This window comes from Schistocerca cancellata, chromosome 2 (assembly GCF_023864275.1).
Source record: "Schistocerca cancellata isolate TAMUIC-IGC-003103 chromosome 2, iqSchCanc2.1, whole genome shotgun sequence".
NCBI classification, from domain to species: Eukaryota; Metazoa; Arthropoda; class Insecta; order Orthoptera; family Acrididae; genus Schistocerca; species Schistocerca cancellata.
Genome location: NC_064627.1, coordinates 698,152,519 through 698,171,731, shown reverse-complemented (window position 1 = coordinate 698,171,731; position 19,213 = coordinate 698,152,519). Strand labels below are relative to the sequence as shown.

At 40.4% G+C, this 19,213-nt stretch overlaps 1 protein-coding gene across 2 annotated transcripts in view; it reads right to left on the bottom strand.

Annotated features, from left to right (window-relative positions):
• The window catches only part of LOC126162475 (protein brunelleschi), a 272,584-nt gene that overhangs the window by 48,154 nt on the left and 205,217 nt on the right, over window positions 1–19,213 (bottom strand). For both annotated transcript variants that reach the window (XM_049919012.1, XM_049919011.1), the window contains exons 17-18: window positions 12,571–12,709; window positions 9,814–9,898 (exon numbers count right to left, since the gene is read on the bottom strand). In XM_049919012.1, coding sequence (XP_049774969.1) covers window positions 9,814–9,898; window positions 12,571–12,709 — 224 coding nt within the window. The remainder of the gene's footprint in view (window positions 1–9,813; window positions 9,899–12,570; window positions 12,710–19,213) is intronic.

Sequence of the window (19,213 nt, the reverse complement as noted above, 5' to 3'; positions counted from 1 at the left end):
CAAAGCTAAGCCTTCAGCATGATGATAGCTGTGTGTCATGATGAAGAAAGATCAGGTTTCAACATCCCATCTACAACAAGACCATTTAAGACAGATCAGATAGGAAAGCAGTCACAGTTTTTTGCAAGGAGCTATTCCAGTATTCACCTTCACCGATTTAGGAAAACCATGATACATCAAAATCAGGATGGTCAGATAAAGATTTGAACCTTGTTCTTTTGAAATGTGGATTCCTTAACCAGATTCCTTAACCACTGAGCTGCTTTGCTTGGTTGGCACAAATCAATGCTTCAGTCTTTGGTGGGATGTGATACCAGGAAATGGATCCATAGCCTGCAGTTGGTTATTCAAGTTAAAGGAATGTACTGAGTGCAAAGAAGAACAGTTCATACGTCATGTGTTTTTAGCAGCACCTTGTATAAGGCACAACAGATAATGACAGTCTGCAATCAGAAAGAAATAAAATCAAAGAATCTTGGGGCATTTCACATGAGAGATTTTTGGATTTTCAATTCAAATATGAAGGCAAAAAGAGTACACAGATGTATTTATTCAATTCTCTAACCTCTCACCAATCCTGCAAATTTTCACAACAAATCTCCAACATGGCTGTGACCGGAAAACAATGTGCAAGAATGCAACCGACTACAACCGAAGAGAATCTTTCAATGTACCTAATAGAAGTGCAACCCTTCCGCAAATTGCTGCAGATTTCAATGCTGGGCCATCAACAAGTATCAGCGTGCGAACCATTCTGCAAAACATCATCGATATGGGCTTTTGTAGCCGAAGACCCACTCGTGTTCATTCATGACTGAAGCTTCACGCCTCAGCAGGGCCCGTCAACATGGACATTGGACTGTTGAAGACTGGGAAAGATGTTGCCTGGTCGGACGAGTTTCGTTTCAGATCTACATCTACATGCATACTCCGCAAGCCACCTGACGGTGTGTGGCGGAGGGTACCCTGAGTACCTCTATAGGTTCTCCCTTCTATTCCAGTCTCGTATTGTTTGTGGAAATAAGGATTGTCAGTATGCTTCTGTGTGGGCTCTAATCTCTCTGATTTTATCCTCATGGTCTCTTTGTGAGATATACGTAGGAGGGAGCAATATACTGCTTGACTCCTCGGTGAAGATATGTTCTCGAAACTTCAACAAAAGCCCGTACCGAGCTACTGAGCGTCTCTCCTGCAGAGTCTTCCACTGGAGTTTATCTATCATCTCTGTAACGCTTTCGCGATTACTAAATGATCCTGTAACGAAGTGCGCTGCTCTCCGTTGGACCTTCTCTCTCTCTTCTATCAACCCTATCTGGTACGGATCCCACACTGCTGAGCAGTATTCAACCAGTGGGCGAACAAGCGTACTGTAACCTACTTCCTTTGTTTTCGGATTGCATTTCCTTAGGATTCTTCCAATGAATCTCAGTCTGGCATCTGCTTTACCAACGATCAACTTTATATGATCATTCCATTTTAAATCACTCCTAATGCGTACTCCCAGATAATTTATGGAATTAACTGCTTCCAGTTGCTGACCTGCTATTTCGTAGCTAAATGATAAGGGATCTATCTTTCTATGTATTCGCAGCACATTACACTTGTCTACATTGAGATTCAATTGCCATTCCCTGCACCATGCGTCAATTCGCTGCAGATCCTCCTGCATTTCAGTACAATTTTCCATTGTTACAACCTCTCGATACACCACAGCATCATCTGCAAAAAGCCTCAGTGAACTTCCGATGTCATCCACAAGGTCATTTATGTATATTGTGAATAGCAACGGTCCTATGACACTCCCCTGCGGCACACCTGAAATCAGTCTTACTTCGGACGACTTCTCTCTATTGAGAATGACATGCTGCATTCTGTTATCTAGGAACTCTTCGATCCAATCACACAATTGGTCTGATAGTCCATATGCTCTTACTTTGTTCATTAAACGACTGTGGGGAACTGTATCGAACGCCTTGCGGAAGTCAAGAAACACGGCATCTACCTGTGAACCCATGTCTATGCCCCTCTGAGTCTCGTGCATGAATAGTGCGAGCTGGGTTTCACACGACTGTCTTTTTTGAAACCCATGCTGATTCCTACAGAGTAGATTTCTAGTCTCCAGAAAATTCATTATACTCAAACATAATACGTGTTCCAAAATTCTACAACTGATCAATGTTAGAGATATAGGTCTATAGTTTTGTACATCTGTTCGATGTCCCTTCTTGAAAACGGGGATGACCTGTGCCCTTTTCCAATCATTTGGAATGCTACACTCTTCTAGAGACCTACGGTACACCGCTGCAAGAAGGGGGGCAAGTTCTTTCGCGTACTCTGTGTAAAATTGAACTGGTATCCCATCAGGTCCAGTGGCCTTTCCTCTTTTGAGTGATTTTAATTGTTTCTTTATCCCTATGTCATCTATTTCGATATCTACCATTTTGTCATCTGTACGACAATCTAGAGAAGGAACTACAGTGCAGTCTTCCTCTGTGAAACAGCTTTGGAAAAAGACATTTAGTATTTCGGCCTTTAGTCTGTCATCCTCTGTTTCAGTACCATTTTGGTCACGAGCGTCTGGACATTTTGTTTTGATCCACCTACCGCTTTGACATAAGACCAAAATTTCTTAGGATTTTCTGCCAAGTCAGTACATAGAACTTTACTTTCGAATTCATTGAACGCCTCTCGCAAGCCCTCATCACACTACATTTCACTTCACGTAATTTTTGTTTGTCTGCAAGGCTTTGGCTATGTTTATGTTTGCTGTGAAGTTCCCTTTGCTTCCGCAGCAGTTTTCTAACTCGGTTGTTGTACCACGGTGGCTCTTTTCCATCTCTTATGATCTTGCTTGGCACATACTCATCTAATGCATATTGTACGATGGATTTGAACTTTGCCCACTGATCCTCAACACTATCTGTACTTGAGACAAAACTTTTGTGTTGAGCCATCAGGTACTCTGAAATCTGCTTTTTGTCACTTTTGCTAAACAGAAAACCTACCTTTTTTAATATTTCTATTTATGGCTGAAATCATCGATGCAGTAACCGCTTTATGATCGCTGATTCCCTGTTCTGCGTTAACTGTTTCAAATAGTTCGGGTCTGTTTGTCACCAGAAGGTCTAATATGTTATCGCCACAAGTCGGTTCTCTGTTCAACTGCTCAAGGTAGTTTTCAGATAAAGCACTTAAAAAAATTTCACTGGATTCGTTGTCTCTGCCACTCGTTACGAACGTTTGAGTCTCCCAGTCTATATCTGGCAAATTAAAATCTCCAGCCAGAACTATAACATGGTGGAGAAATCTACTCAAAATACTTTCCATATTATCCTTCAGGTGCTCAGCCACAGGAGCTGCTGAGCCAGGGGGCCTATAGAGACATCCGATTACCATGTCTGAGCCTGCTTTAACCATGACCTTCACCCAAATTATTTCATATTTCGGATCTCCGTCAATTTCCTTTGATACTATTGCACTCCTTATTGCTATAAACACGCCTCCCCCTTCACTGTCCAGCCTGTCTCTGCGGTATACATTCTAACCTGAGTTTAGGATTTCATTGCTGTGTACGTCTGGTTTCAGCCAACTTTCTGTCCCTAGTACTATATGGGCATTGTGACCGTTTATTAATGAGAGCAGTTCTGGGACCTTTCTATAGAAAGCTACGCATGCTGACTGTTACTTGCAAAAAGATCCTAACCAACACCCCATACAAAATTAGGTGCAATTAAAACCTTGGTGGGCAGGGCAAACAAAATTTATGAACTGACTTATTTACAAGATGAGCTTGAACATCTACCACGAACTTCAAAAAGAATGGTTATTCCAATAACTTTGGCCAAGGGAGAGAATCAGGATTGACAAAGAACAACAGCCACTCAAAGGGAAAGTTTCCTTTTGTTCATCAGTGTGATTACAGGTCAAATTGGGAAAGTGTTAAGAAAGTATGGTGTGGAAACAACCTTGAGACCCACTGGGAAAGTAAAAGAATGTTTAAGATCAGCAAAAGGTATAGGACATCCTTTAGTTACACCGTGTGTACCCGAAATTCCTTGTCGTTGTGGTTGAGTTTGTGTAGGTAGTATAAAAAAAAGACGTTTTAATATCCTTCTGGTTGAACACAAGAGGAATTACCCCCTGGGAGACACGGATAAAATGGTCATACCAGAACCTCTTTACCAAGAGGGTGATCATGAAATAAAATACACTGACAAGAATGTCATATCAAAAACTTCGCACTACTATGCTCAGATGTATAGAAAGACTATTGAGATTTACAAACGCAGAAATAAGTTTCACAGAAAAGAGGAAGGTATTAAATCAAATAAAATCTGGATGTTAACGTTGCAACATAAGAAAGATGATCCATTACTTTCAGTCAAGAATGTTGGCACTACCAGAGATAGTTTCATAGCCAACGTAATGAGATTGACTGTGATGCCCCCTACATACCCATAATTCAGCGCTCCCTCGAGTTCTGGTTGCAGTTACCTCTGAATATGCCTCCTGCAGTCACAGAGGAAACATTAGGAGAAAGTTTTATATGTCAACCATGACCTACTGGCCCGGAAGTTTTAAGTGATGTCAGTACCAGCCATGAAAGCTTACATTGTATGATAAAATATTGTGTCACAAACACACATCCCATCAATCTCATTTTTTACCATCCATAATTCACCCATCACCTTTCCAGATCACATCTGGAATTGTAAACCCTGACCTTGGTCAGACAGTTGAGCATTGATCAGACAATCAAACAAACATGAGTCTTCTATTGAAAGAATCCACCTGTTTCGACAGTCACGACAAGATTATCCAGGTGAAGACACCATTCGGATATGGTGGGGTGTGGGGTGTCACAGAGGACAAAGGCAAGTCAGAGTGCCTAGTGATTCACTGAATGAACAAACAAACATGCAACATATTCCACATAAGAAGGTGCTAAAATTTAACAAAACAGGAAGATTTTCGTATTTTGCAATATCAATTCTTTAACGAAAGTTGGTAGATTGAGACATTTAACAGATATCTTAGATCAAGAGAACATAGTTATCACAGCAGCCCTTCAAGAGTTACACAATACTGACCAGGATCTGATCGAATCAAAAGGATATCGACTTTACAAGGGACCACCAGGAAAGAGGGTAATAGAAAATGTTCCCCAATTCAGTGTGGGTTTCTTGGTACATAATAGAATATTGGATTCCATTGAGGATTTTTCATCCAATTCCTCAAGAATGGCATTGTTAACAATTAAGGTGGAAAACAAAAGATACACTGTGATAAATATTCATGATCCAACTAATGTTAAAAATAGAACTGACAAGAATGAAACAGAAAAATTCTGGTATGAACTTGATCAACTAGTAAGGACCATACTGGATACTAACATTAAAATTCTGCTTGAGACTGTAATGCGTAGATAGGACGAGAGAAGAAATTTCGAGGTGTGATGGGGCAATGGCCAGTGCATGAACTTACAAACAAGAATGGGGAACAGGTAATTGAATTTTGTACCACAAATGGGTTGGTTTTGAAGACAACAAGGTATAAGAGAAGACCACATTAGTTAATGACATGGAAATGCCGTAACGTCCACCTAGGAGAGTTCCAGATAGATCATGTGGCCATGGATCAGAAATTCCATAAGAAAATCTATAATGTTAAAGTGCTGTGTGGCGCTGATGTTGATTCAGACCACTACATTTCAAAAGTAAAATCAAACTGACACCTAAAAGAAAAAGCAAACCCCGAAAGTTAGAAACAATGAGTACATATGACCATAGTTATATTATTAATAATCACATATATTATGAGAGATCAAGAATACCTTTAAGAAGTCACTGTGAATTAATTAAAACCTTGGCTGAAGAAGTAGCTCCTGTACGGAAACATAAGAAACATGCTTGGTGGAATGAGGAATGCGATGTAGCGATTCAACATAGACATAAGGCCTGGTTAAATGACCAACAAAAGAGAACTGAAAGCTCCTGGGCGGAATTAACAAATGTTAGATGATCAACTGCTAAAGAAGTTAGAAGGGTCAAAAGGCAATTTCATAAGGACTCGCTAAAATCTATCGAGGATGTTTTCCATCACCACAAGACAAGAGATTACTATCAGACATTCAAACAGTATCGGTCAAAATACACTTCACCTACTCTTATGATGAAGGATACAAACAGAATGGTATATTGCCTAAATTTTCAAACAGTTAGTAAATAAAACTGTGTGCCCGACCGAGACTCGAACTCGGGACCTTTGCCTTTCGCGGGCAAGTGCTCTTGCCTGCGAAAGGCAAAGGTCCCGAGTTCGAGTCTCGGTCGGGCACACAGTTTTAATCTGCCAGGAAGTTTCATATCAGCGCACACTCCGCTGCAGAGTGAAAATCTCATTCTAGTTACTAAATAGTACGGAACATGTACATCATTTGGAATTTGACCCCTATCCAAGAAAAAAAAAACACATTTAGAAAGAGTTATACCACTACAGCCAGATGAAGTACGAGCAGCAATTAAATCACTTCGGAATTATAAAGCAGGAGATGAGAACCAACTAGCAGCAGAACTTTGGTGACATGGAAATGTACAAACTATTCTGAACTTACACAAACACCTTAATGAGATTTGGAATACTGAGAAGTTATCAGAGGAATGGAATGTTGCAATAATCCATCCACTACACAAAAAAGGAGATAGATCGGATCCAAATAATTATAGGGGTCTATCCCTGGTGGATATTACTTATAAATTTTTTTCTGAGGTTCTGTATTTCAGAATTCATGAACAGCTTGATGGTGAGCTAGGCGAATATTAAGGAGGCTTTTGTCCAGACTGAAGCTGTCCTGATCAAATTATTAGTCTCAAATGGATTATGAATCTCTAATGTCAATTCTTAAAGAATTTGGTTTACATCAGAAACTTGTCAACCTCATTGCAGTCACCCTTCAAAATACCAAAGCTAGAGTAAGGTCCAGAAATGAAGACTTTAAACATGTTGAGATTCATACTGGCCTTCAACAAGGCGATGGATTGTCTCCATTATTGTTCAGTTGTGTGCTGAAGAAAATCATGCATGAATGGAACAAGATATGCCCACCATCTGTTAAGACTGGAAGAAAGATTCGACTTAACTGCCTTGCATTTGCAGATAACTTCACACTGTTAGCAACCAATATTGATGAAGCAGAGGTGCAAATAGAACAACTAGAAGGATTAGAGGCAAAGGTTGGATTGCAAATTTCATTTGAGAAAACAGAAATGATGCCCAGCTTCCCAGTTGACACATCCCATATCATACTCCATAATGATTGAAAAATTAAAGTAGTAAAAAAGTTTAAATATCTTGGTGAGATTATTACCTGGATTGCTAATGAAAGAGCATCAATAGAGAGTAGAACACTGAAACTACAGCGAGCGCCGAAAACCACATGGCCCACCTACAAAAAACAATCTCTCTCAATAAATGCTAAATTTCGACATTACTCCACTGTTGTTAAACCAGAAGCAACATATGCAAGTGAAACACAATTCAAACTAAATACTCAAGTAACAACTGACAAATTGCAGAAAGATGATAGAAGAATACTCCGAACAATTATCAGTAAAAAAAAAACTGAGTTAATGGGCAGTGGAGACTTTTGCCCAATCCAGTAGTGTCTAAAGAAAGTGAATCAATTATTGATACAATGCAGAAAAGAAGGATTGCATTTTTTGGCCACATATCTCGCCTACTAAATACTAGAATCCTGAAGCAACTTTTTGACTACTTCTGGAACAGTAAAACCAAAAACATCTGGTTTAAAGTAGTACAAAGTGATCTGGATGAATTGAACATCACCACACACCAAATTCAACACACAGAAGAGAAACTGCTTCTGAAGACAAAATACACACAGTTGACATTCAAACCATCAGAATGAGCAGCCAGATCACAGCTAATGAAGAAATTTTGGAAAACGAAGAAATTGTTGACTGCTAAGACCTAAACTTAATCATTGTAGGCTCTGTTGTATTATGTTTGATTTTAGTGCTCCAGTGTGGGCATAAACCATGTAAATAAATAATTGTGTCCCAAAAGACTCGGTGCTCAGCCCACTCCAGATCTTGACCTATGGAAATGATTCATTTGGGACATTGGAGGACTCTTCAACACTATACCGAGTGCTGATGACACAAATATGTTGATAAAATGCCCAAATACATCACATAAGAAACAAACAGGAGAATAATGATGGCTCACAAATGCTTCACATTTTAAAGCCTAACCCTTAATTTTGTAAAAACTCATATTATACCATACCAAACAAACAAAAAATGACTTACAGATACCAGAAGTAGAGTTAAAAGGACATACACTGGATGAGAATCCATGTGTGAAGTTCTTGGGTATCCAGTCAAATAATAAACTGAGATGCTAACTGCATGTGCATAAGTCAAACAAAAAGCTCAGTTTTGTTTCCTTTGCACTCACTGTGTTGACTTGCAGAGAATATAGTCAGCATATGTTGCATACTTTCACTCAATTCTGTCCTATGGAATAATCTTCTGGGGCACTGTAGCTATGGTGAAAAAGAATTTACTGTAAGGAAATAAGAAAAATGTGTGTAAACTGCAGTGAACATCATACAGAAACCTCTTCAGGGACGTATGGATTCTTACACGTTTATAGTTAATAACAAGAAATAATTTCGGAACAACTCAGCAATTTACAAGCACAATATCAAAAGTAGAAATAATTTCCATACAGGATGTGCATCCAGCTCTAGGGTTCAGAATGCTGTTTTATACTCTTGTGCAAAAGCCCATAAATGGGTTGCCAGAAGATATCAGACAAGAAATTTAAAATTCCCAAATATTTACACACAAATTAAAAAGAGGACCCTAATTAGAAATTCCATCTATAATACATCCGAATACTTTGACTTAAGGGCGTAAATTCTGCCTAAATCTAATATTGGAATGGGATAAATCCTGATTTCGCTAATAATCAGACAGCTAATAGCAGTCTATGTAAAGTTAAAATGTTTTGTAAGAAGTAGTGACTAATAATGGCAACTCAGAAGGGAGAGCATTGGCTTCTTTCAAAGTAATTATTTTTGCTCCTAGAATACATGAATAAAGTAATCTATGTAATTACCATAATAATGTTTGAGTAGTGACAGTTATGGAACTTTCTGGCAGATTAAAACTGTGTGCTGGACCAGGACTTGAGTTCGAGTACCAGTCCAGAACACAGTTTTAATTAATCTGCCAGAAAGCTTCATATCAGCGCACACCCTGCTGCAAAGTGAAAATTTCATTCTGGAGTGATAGTTATGATTTGTTTTTAGTATATTTTGCAGAAGCCAATGGCCTTGTTGCAGTGGTAACACTGGTTCCTGTCAGATCACCGGAGTTAAAGTGCTGTTGGGCTTGGCTAGCACTAGGATGGGTCACTGTCCGGTTCTGCCGAGTGCTGTTGACAAGCCGGGTGCAATGAGCCCTAGTGAGGCCAATTGAGGAGCTATTGGACTGAGAAGTAGCAGTCCTGGTCACAAAAGCTGAGAACAACTGGGAGTTCAGTTGCTGACTACCTGCCCCTCCATATCTGCAACCAGTGACTTCCGAGGGCTGAGGACGACACAGAGGCCAGTCGGTACTGCTGGGCCTTCAAGGCCTGTTCGGACAGTGTTTGTTTGTGTGTTTGTATACTTTGCAGAGGTAGCCATCAGTGTTCACTCCTGCCTGTTAATGTACAACTTGGCTCATTCCTCACCATTTATGTATAGGATTGACACAAAATGGTGTGTGAATGAATGCATGAACTCACCTTAGGAGTGGTTGGGGAGGACATCTTAAGAGTGTTGAACCTGGATGAGCTCGCACTACTGCCAGAATTGCTGCTTGCAGCTGACCTGGAAGGAAGTTACATTGTAAAGGAAATTAATGAAGAGAATATATATCTTACATACATAAAAGGCAATGTTGTGACTGACAGACTGAAACCCCTAAGGATACAAACTTGAAATCTGGAAAGGGTGTTGATTTATACTATAGGTGTCATTTAAGAAGGGAGTTCTCAAATTTCCCCCCCCCCCCCCCCCACCAAGTAGGTGAAACAGAGGATGAAAGGGATTTCAAAAATATGTTTCTATTAAAGCAATTCTGAAGCTAAAATGCGAACATAGGTATTTGGTTTCTCAGTCAAAAATAAATAAATACATGTTTCAGCATTTTTGGAAATTCAGCTGCTAAGGGAGTAAAATAGTATGTGAAAGGCTGTTTCTCAGTTAGAAGTAACAAAATGTGTGTTTCATTTTTCTTGGATGTTCAACACTCTAAGGGGGAGAGGGGGGGGGGGAATATGGGATGAAAGTTTTTAATTAATATTGTAATGAAAATAACCAATTTTTGAAAACATTATGTAAGTGGATAGCTAAAAAACCATCTACTCACTAAGCAACAGCAGGAGAACACACATATAACATGTATTATGTATGCAAGCTTTCAGAGTCAGTGGCTGCTTCTTATGGAAGGAGGGTTGAAGGAGAAGGAAGAGGTGTGGAAGAAAAGAACTGGTGAGGTACCGAAAAAAAGTGGGAGAGTTCGGAAAAATCACCCAGAACCCATGGTCAGCGGAGACTTAGCAGACGAGATGAAAAGGAAAGACTGATTGTTGGGGACTGCACCAGACAAGATTTGAAAATGTGAGAGCTTAAAAGTGGAAGATAAGTAACATGCAAGACAGAGATTACTGCTAAAACACTGTGCATGAGTTAAAAAAAGTGAAAGGCTAAGTGCATTGTACTTGTTACAGGAAGGAGCGGGATGGTGAAAAACAGACAGGTCAGAAAATGAAAGATATAGAAAACTAAAATGGAGTAAGAAAGGAATAGTTACTGCGGAGAAATGCTGAGACTAAAGAATTAATGTAAATTAAGGCTAGACAGGTGGCAAGAACCAAGGACATGTTGTAGGGCCAGTTCCCATCTGCAGAGTACTGAGAAACTGGTTTCAGGGTGAAAAATCCAGATGGTGAAACAGGCACCAAAGCTATGACTGTCATGTTGTATGACATGCTCTGCAACAGGATATTATGTCTAGCCATTATACACCATCTGCCTATGCACATTCATCCTAACTGATAACTTGATGGCAGTCAGTCATACCAATGTAAAAAGCCAAACAATGTTTACATAACAGCTGATATATGACCTGTCCTTTCACGGGTGGCTCTCCCTTTGACAGTATATGTTTTCTCAATTGCATGGCTGGTATAGGTGGTGGTAGGAGGGTTCATAGGGCAAGTCTTGTAGTGGGGATGGTCATAGGGGTAGGATCCACAGGGTTGGGACATGGGCGCAGAAGGAGCATAAGGTCTGACAAGGATTCTGTGGAGATTGAGGGGGCAATGAAAAGTTATTCTAGGAGTGGTGCGCAAAATCTCAGACACAATGGACCTCATTTTAAGGCATGATTTTATGAAGTCATGGCCTTATCAAAGTAGATGATTAATACATTCAAGACCAGGAAAATAAGGAGTGACAAATGGTGTACTCCTAAGTTGTTTTTTGGAGGGATTTGCATTACCAGGATTGAATGTGGTGGCCCAGGAAATCTGCTCCTGAACTAGGCTGGTAGGGTGATTACATCCAGTGAAGGTTGAGGTGAGAAGGGTGGTGTGTCGCTGTAAAGAATCTGCATCTGAATAAATAAATTTGCCTCGAATACCAAGGCTATATGGGAAGGAACGTTTGACAAGGAAAGGATGGCAACTGTTGAAATGTAAATACTGTTGTTTGTAGGTTTAATGTGTGTAGCTGGCCTTTAGTGAGAATGAGATAAACATCAAGGAAAACAGCACGGGATTCGTAATAGGGATATGTGAAATGTAATTGGGAGAATACATTTAGAGAGTCCAGGAATTTTAACAGGCCAGCTTCACCGTAAGTCCATATGGCAATATGTCATCAATGTATGCAAACCAAACCATGGGCCAAAGACTTATGGATCCCAGGAAAACCCACTCCAAGTGACCCATGAAAATGTTAGCATACAAAGGAGCCATTATGGTTCCCATGGCCATACCCCTGATCTGTCTGTATGTCTGCCAACAACTGCTTCACCTTTTATGTGTGTGTCGTTCTGCTGCTGCTGCTTGGTGAGTATATTTTTTAAAACAATGTGTTCAATTACATTATTTTTTTAAATATTTTGTTACATTAAAATATTTTTAAAGCTAGAACTATGACAAATGATATTTGACTTCTCAATCAGATGTAAAGAAATGTGTATTAGTGGATGACTGTTTCTATAGAAATATCACAAGAACTCAATAGGCACAATGAACTAAAACTTTGGACTTCAGCTACTAGAAACGCTTTTTGGTCAGAAGTACATTTGGAAAATACAATGGCCTTAATTACGTGAACCTTTAGATGATGATACAGTTTGTGAACAACATCTGTAACAATTTGATTAAAGAAAAACAAAAAATAAAAAATCTGTGCAGCCCACAGAGCGTATGTAAGTGAAGCAGCGAGCGGCAAGCTAGTATGTAATATATGTAGCTTTTAATATTCACAACCTGAAAGATGACATTATTTCTGCTCTCCTGGGAAGGTACTGGTCTTTGCTTAATGATGGTGAACTCAGTCGAGATGGGAGAGAGCTAGGATCTGACACTGAGCTTACTGGTTGGCTTCCGGTCATCAGACTGTTCATCTCTGAAAAAAATAAAGTGATAGTTTAAAATTTTTTATACTATTAAGGATATCTCTTTTCAATGCATGATTAAATAATTATATTGGCCTTAATGAAGAGATCTACAACAAAGGTTTCAGAATGAGGGAGATTTACAAAGAAGGGAAGCTCATGACCATAGGGAGGTCGAAATGTGGAAAAGATAAAAGTTCAAAGTGTTCAACAGAGCCACCACCAATCAGAGCAATGCTAAAGCTCTTTAGTCTCAATTAATAAAACATCCACAATGAACTTATAAAAAGAAAGCAAATGTAACAACATTATGTGCAAGTCACCAGGTATACATTGAAACAGATTAAAGAAATCAATCTGGAAATTCAAGAAAGACGAACAAAAGTTTGTCAACCACAGGAAATGTGGCGTGAGTCGTGCTTCGGTAGCTCAGTTGGTAGAGCACTTGCCCGCGAAAGGCAAAGGTCCCGAGTTCGAGTCTCGGTCGGGCACACAGTTTTAATCTGCCAGGTAGTTTCATATCAGCGCACACTCCGCTGCAGAGTGAAAATCTCATTCTGGAAACATCCCCCAGGCTGTGGCTAAGCCATGTCTCCGCTATATCCTTTCTTTCAGGAGTGCTAGTTCTGCAAGGTTCGCAGGAGAGCTTCTGTAAAGTTTGGAAGGTAGGAGACGAGGTACTGGCAGAAGTAAAGCTGTGAGTACCGGGCGTGAGTCGTGCTTCGGTAGCTCAGTTGGTAGAGCACTTGCCCGCGAAAGGCAAAGGTCCCGAGTTCGAGTCTCGGTCGGGCACACAGTTTTAATCTGCCAGGAAGTTTCATATCAGCGCACACTCTGCTGCAGAGTGAAAATCTCATTCTGGAAACATCCCCCAGGCTGTGGCTAAGCCATGTCTCCGCTATATCCTTTCTTTCAGGAGTGCTAGTTCTGCAAGGTTCGCAGGAGAGCTTCTGTAAAGTTTGGAAGGTAGGAGACGAGGTACTGGCAGAAGTAAAGCTGTGAGTACCGGGCGTGAGTCGTGCTTCGGTAGCTCAGTTGGTAGAGCACTTGCCCGCGAAAGGCAAAGGTCCCGAGTTCGAGTCTCGGTCGGGCACACAGTTTTAATCTGCCAGGAAGTTTCATATCAGCGCACACTCCGCTGCAGAGTGAAAATCTCATTCTGGAAACATCCCCCAGGCTGTGGCTAAGCCATGTCTCCGCTATATCCTTTCTTTCAGGAGTGCTAGTTCTGCAAGGTTCGCAGGAGAGCTTCTGTAAAGTTTGGAAGGTAGGAGACGAGGTACTGGCAGAAGTAAAGCTGTGAGTACCGGGCGTGAGTCGTGCTTCGGTAGCTCAGTTGGTAGAGCACTTGCCCGCGAAAGGCAAAGGTCCCGAGTTCGAGTCTCGGTCGGGCACACAGTTTTAATCTGCCAGGAAGTTTCAAGATAAAAGCAAGAGAACAGACAAAAATTTGCTGTTCAGGAACAATTCACTTTGTCAACATGAGAAGTAGGGTGATTACTGTACAAGTAGAAATGGCATTTCAATAAGCAGAAATGTAAGGAAAGAGTCATCAAAGTTTAATCTGTATTGAGTGTGAGATGGAACCAATCTAAAAACAACAAAAGAGCATAATGTATAAAAGAAATGAGCAGTGAATTACAAAGAAAGTTTTTAGATTAACGAAAGATGGAATATCAGAGTTAAAAACCCAGTTGATGATGAGGTCATTAGTGGTGGACTACAATCTCAGATACAGGAAAAAGGTAGAGAAGAGAATCCAGCTAAACAAGTTATGGAAAAACTAAATTTGGATAGCTGGGTAGGGATTCAAACATCACTTCTTCTGACAATTAGCATGCTAACCACAGTGCCACATTGCTTGGTTTGACATAAATGAGACACATTAGCATGAATTACTTTTGTAAAAGATTCAGAACACCCATACATGATCAATTTTATACAAGCCTGAACAAAGGCTAGCCTGAAGTGAACATCTGTAAAAGAAAAAGCTAAGTCTTTGTAAAACAACAATATATACAAACTGTGACAATAAAGTAATGAGACTCATTTTATTCCTCCCTAGGGTGGCAAACAAAGCAGCCCGCTGGCATAGGCAGTGACCAACCTTGGTTTTTTCCCACTACAACCTCATGTGGCATGTGCCTACAATACTTGAATTGGGAGTAGCAGCTGGATGAGCAAAGTCCTGTATTTTCTTTTTGTCACAACAATGGAATCTTGAAACATTGCACAGTGGTATGCTGTCTCAAACTTGGTGATAATGCTGCAGTAACAAATGGGACTTGGAAATGGGGGCTGATCAAGAGTGCAAGTGTTTCATTGAGACAATATGTTTTCTGAAGGCAGAACCAATGTCAGAGATGAACATCACGGTGAGTGACCATCAACAGCACAAACAGATGACAACACAGCCACGGCGAGTTAACTTGCTTGAGCTGATAGATGATTAATCATGAAGATGATTGCAAATGAAATGAACATTGATTGGGGTAACTGTTCACCTGATATTGACCGAAAATATGGGAATGAGAAAACTTTGTGACAAAATGGTTTCCAAAAATCCCACACAGCAACAAAAATGTCAGCAGAGAACTACAGCTGTCGATCTATTGGAACAAGTGGGACTGAACCCCATGGGTGTTGTAATCTTGCAGCTTTGGCAGTTTAAATTCATTGAGTCTGCAGCACAGTAGGTGCTCATTTGTTTTGTTTAGAAGACAAGGTTGTGTGTGACTAATAAGTCAGTCAGTCAGTCAGGCTCCAGCTCTCAGCCAATACATTTCAACAGAGTGGCAGGTTAAGTGTGTATCTTTTCCTGTCTTTTACTCATAGTATAATTCTAAAATTTCATGTGTGTTTCTGTTCAAGAGATGTAAGCTCCCATTCTGTAAGTGTAAATTCAGGCAGTCTTTAGTGCAGTTTTCATTTCTTCTGATTAGCCAGCTGCATAGCTTACTGACACATCAGCATCCATTGGTGACTCATCAGGAGGGCAGCAAGTAGCATAACTAGGATTATATCTGCTTTTATAGTTTACATCTTAAGTTACTCTTGCTGGGATGGGTAGGATGTGTGCATGCTGTGTGCGGACGAAGGAGGAGCTGTCCACAATTCACGAACAGCTGAATGAGCTTTTGGCTATGGACAGCTACCTTCAGGCTACTGCCTTTGGGTGCAGCAGTGGTGTAGAATCCGGAACAACCCATGTTACATCTCAGTGTCACTTGTTTCACCCATGGGTTTTGCTGACTGAGACATTTCAACTGTCAAAATTTTATCAGTTGAGTGTGACAGTGAAGTTGTCTATCAGGTATAGGTGTAACTAAGTTAATTACTGGATGTTTTTACTGGCTACATGATTCTGCTAGACAGTTCTACAGTTATTCTAAGAATGTCTGTGGTCAGTAGCATGCAAATGCCCATATCACGCATTACCAGTCAGAGGCGATTTTAACCTACCGAGTATAGAATGGAATTTCTACAGACTCACTGCAGGACAGACAGACAGACAGACAGACAGACAGACATGCATGTGAAATCATTTTCTAAAAACTGTTCTGAGCGGCTCACATACAATGGAAATATTTTAGACCTTGTAGTCACGAACAGGTCAGATCTTACTGACAATGTCAGTATGGAAATGAGGATTAGCGATCATGTCATTATAGCAACCACAGTTATGACAGATATCAGACCAGTTACGAAGGCCAGGAGAGGGTTTCTGCTAAAAAGAGCAGATAAGCAGTTGTTAGCATTTCACTTACACAATGAACTGACATCACTTAGTTCTAGTAAGATTGATATAGAGGAATTATGGGCAAATTTTAAGCAGACTATAAATCACGGTCTGGAGAATTATGTGCCTAGTAAATGGATTAAGTACAGAAAAGACCCATCATGGTTTCACACCAAGTTTCGGAAAATGCTGAGGAAGCAGAGCCCGTTGCACTCTCAGTTCAAATGAGAATGCACAAATCATGAAAAGCAAAGGTTAGTAGAGAGTCGTGTGTCTGTAAAAGATCTATGCATAAAGCTTACAACTACTACCACAGTCATACCTGAGCAAAAGATGTGGCTGAGAACCCAAGAAAATTCTGGTCCTATGTAAAATCACTAAGTGGGTGTAAGGCATCCATCCAGTAACTTGTTCCCCAGTCTGTCATGACAGTTGACGATAGCAAAACGAAAGCCAAAGTTATAAATTTCATGTTTAAGAAATTGTTTATTGCTGTTTGACCATCAAACAGACTCCCACATGGACGATATAGTAATAACGATCCCTGGCATAGAGAAACAACTGAAGGAATTGAAAACAAATAAGTCGCCAGGTCCGGATGGAATCCCAGTTTGGTATTGGCCCCTTATCTGATTGTATTTATTGTGAATCTCTCACCCAGTGCAAAGTCCCAAGTGACTGGAAAAAAAAGGGCAGGAGCCAGGTGGCTCCTGTGTATAAGAACGGCAAAAGAATGGACCTGCAAAATTGTAGACCAATATCCTCAACATCAGTTTTTTGGAGAATCCTTGAAAATATTCTCAGTTTGAATGCAATAAATTTTCTTGAGGCTGAGAAGCTTATGTACACGAATCACCATGGTTTTAGAAAGCATCATTCGTGCGAAACTCAGTTTGCTTTTTTCTCACATGATATGCTGTGAACTATGGATGAAGGGCAACATGCACATTCCATATTTCTGTATTTGCAGAAAGCATTTGAGATGGGTGTCCCACTGCATGAGTAAGATCATATGGAAACCGTTCATAGATATGGTAGTAGCTCGACGACTTCTTAAGTTACAGAAGCCAGTATGCTGTATTTGACAGCAAGTGATCATCAGAGGCAAGGGTATCATCAGGAGTGCCAGGAAAGTGCAATAGGACCACTGTTATCCTCTACAGATAAATTATTTGGTAGACAGGGTGGGTAGTATTCAGCAGTTGTTTGCTGAAGATGATGTGGTGTACAGTAAGGTGACGAAGTTGGGAGACTGTAGGAGGATACAAGATGACTTAGACAAAATTTCTAGTTGGTGTCATGAATGGCAGCTAAGTTGACATGTAGAAAAATGTAATGAATTTGGATGAGTGGGGAAAACAAAGCTGTAATAGATACAGCATTAGGAGTGTCCTGCTTGACATAGTCTGTCCTTAAACATATGGGTCTAACATTGCAAAGCAATATGAAATGAAATGGGCATGTGAGGATTGTGGTAGGAACTAGGTGAAAGGTTGACTTCAGTTTATTGGGAGAATTCTCGAAAGGTGTGGTTCATCTGTAAAGAAGATCACATATAGGATGCTAGTGTGACCTATTCTTGAGTATTGCTTGAGTGTTTGGGATCCGAACTGGCTCAGATTAGGAAGACATCAAAGTAATTCAGAGGCAGGCTGCTAGATTTGTTACTGGTAGGTTCGAACAACACCCAAGTGTTACAGAACTGCTTCAGGAACTCAGATGGGAATCCCTGGAGGGAAGGAACATTCTTTTTGAGGAACTCTACTGAGAATATTAAGAGAACTGTCATTTGAAGCTGACTGCAGAACGATTCTTCTGCTTCCAACGTTCCTTGTGTGTAAGGACCATAAAGATAAGATACTAAAAATTAGACTCATATGGAGGCATCATTCTATCCAAATGATCATAATCATATAGCGTCAGTGGCTGGGAGGTCCCAGGCGGGAAGTCCGGCCCCCAAGTGCAAGTCTTATTGAGTGCGATGCCACATTGGGTGACTTGCGCATCGACAATGGGGATGAAATGATGATGAGGACAGCTCAACACACTAACCCTGCCAGGAGAAAATCTCTCACCCCAGCCGGCAATCGAACCTGGGGCCCCGTGCGTGGTATTCCACGCGCTCACCGTTCAGCTATTGCGAATTGAACAGGAATGGAAATGACTGGTAGCTGTATGAGGAATCCTCCGCTAACTGTCATACAGCGGATTGCAGAGTATCAATGTAGATTGTATTGTGCACAAAGAGTGATTACCTCCAGGCCAGATGTTACGCCAATACTACAACCACAAAATTTTTGAAAAAGTTCGAAAATGGCTCCATCGTGTTCATCTACACATTGCTAAAGGATTTTGCTTCACAACAACACAGCATTCCCTACTGCATAGTCTGCTAGGCAACTTTTGACATCAGAGTCCATTGCAGTGCCAACACAACATGACCCTGTGTGACTTTTGAATTCCCAAAAGTGAAGTCAGTCACAAAAGGACTCTGTTTTGCAACAGTACAGGATGTCTACACAGCTGTGATATGGTTTTTGTTGGTATACCAGTGAAGAGATCCAGAGATGCTGCCAACAATGGAAGCACTGATAGAGTAAGCGTTTTTGGGTACAAGGGAGTCACTTTGAAGTGGACACCAGTGAAGTTGATTAAAAATGTGAATAAAGGCATTTTTTCTAAACAGTCTCTTTACTTTACTGCTGCACCTCATATATATTTGATTGAAGTATGTAAGGAAAGCGAACTATGGCTTTAAAACTAAAATCAACTTTAC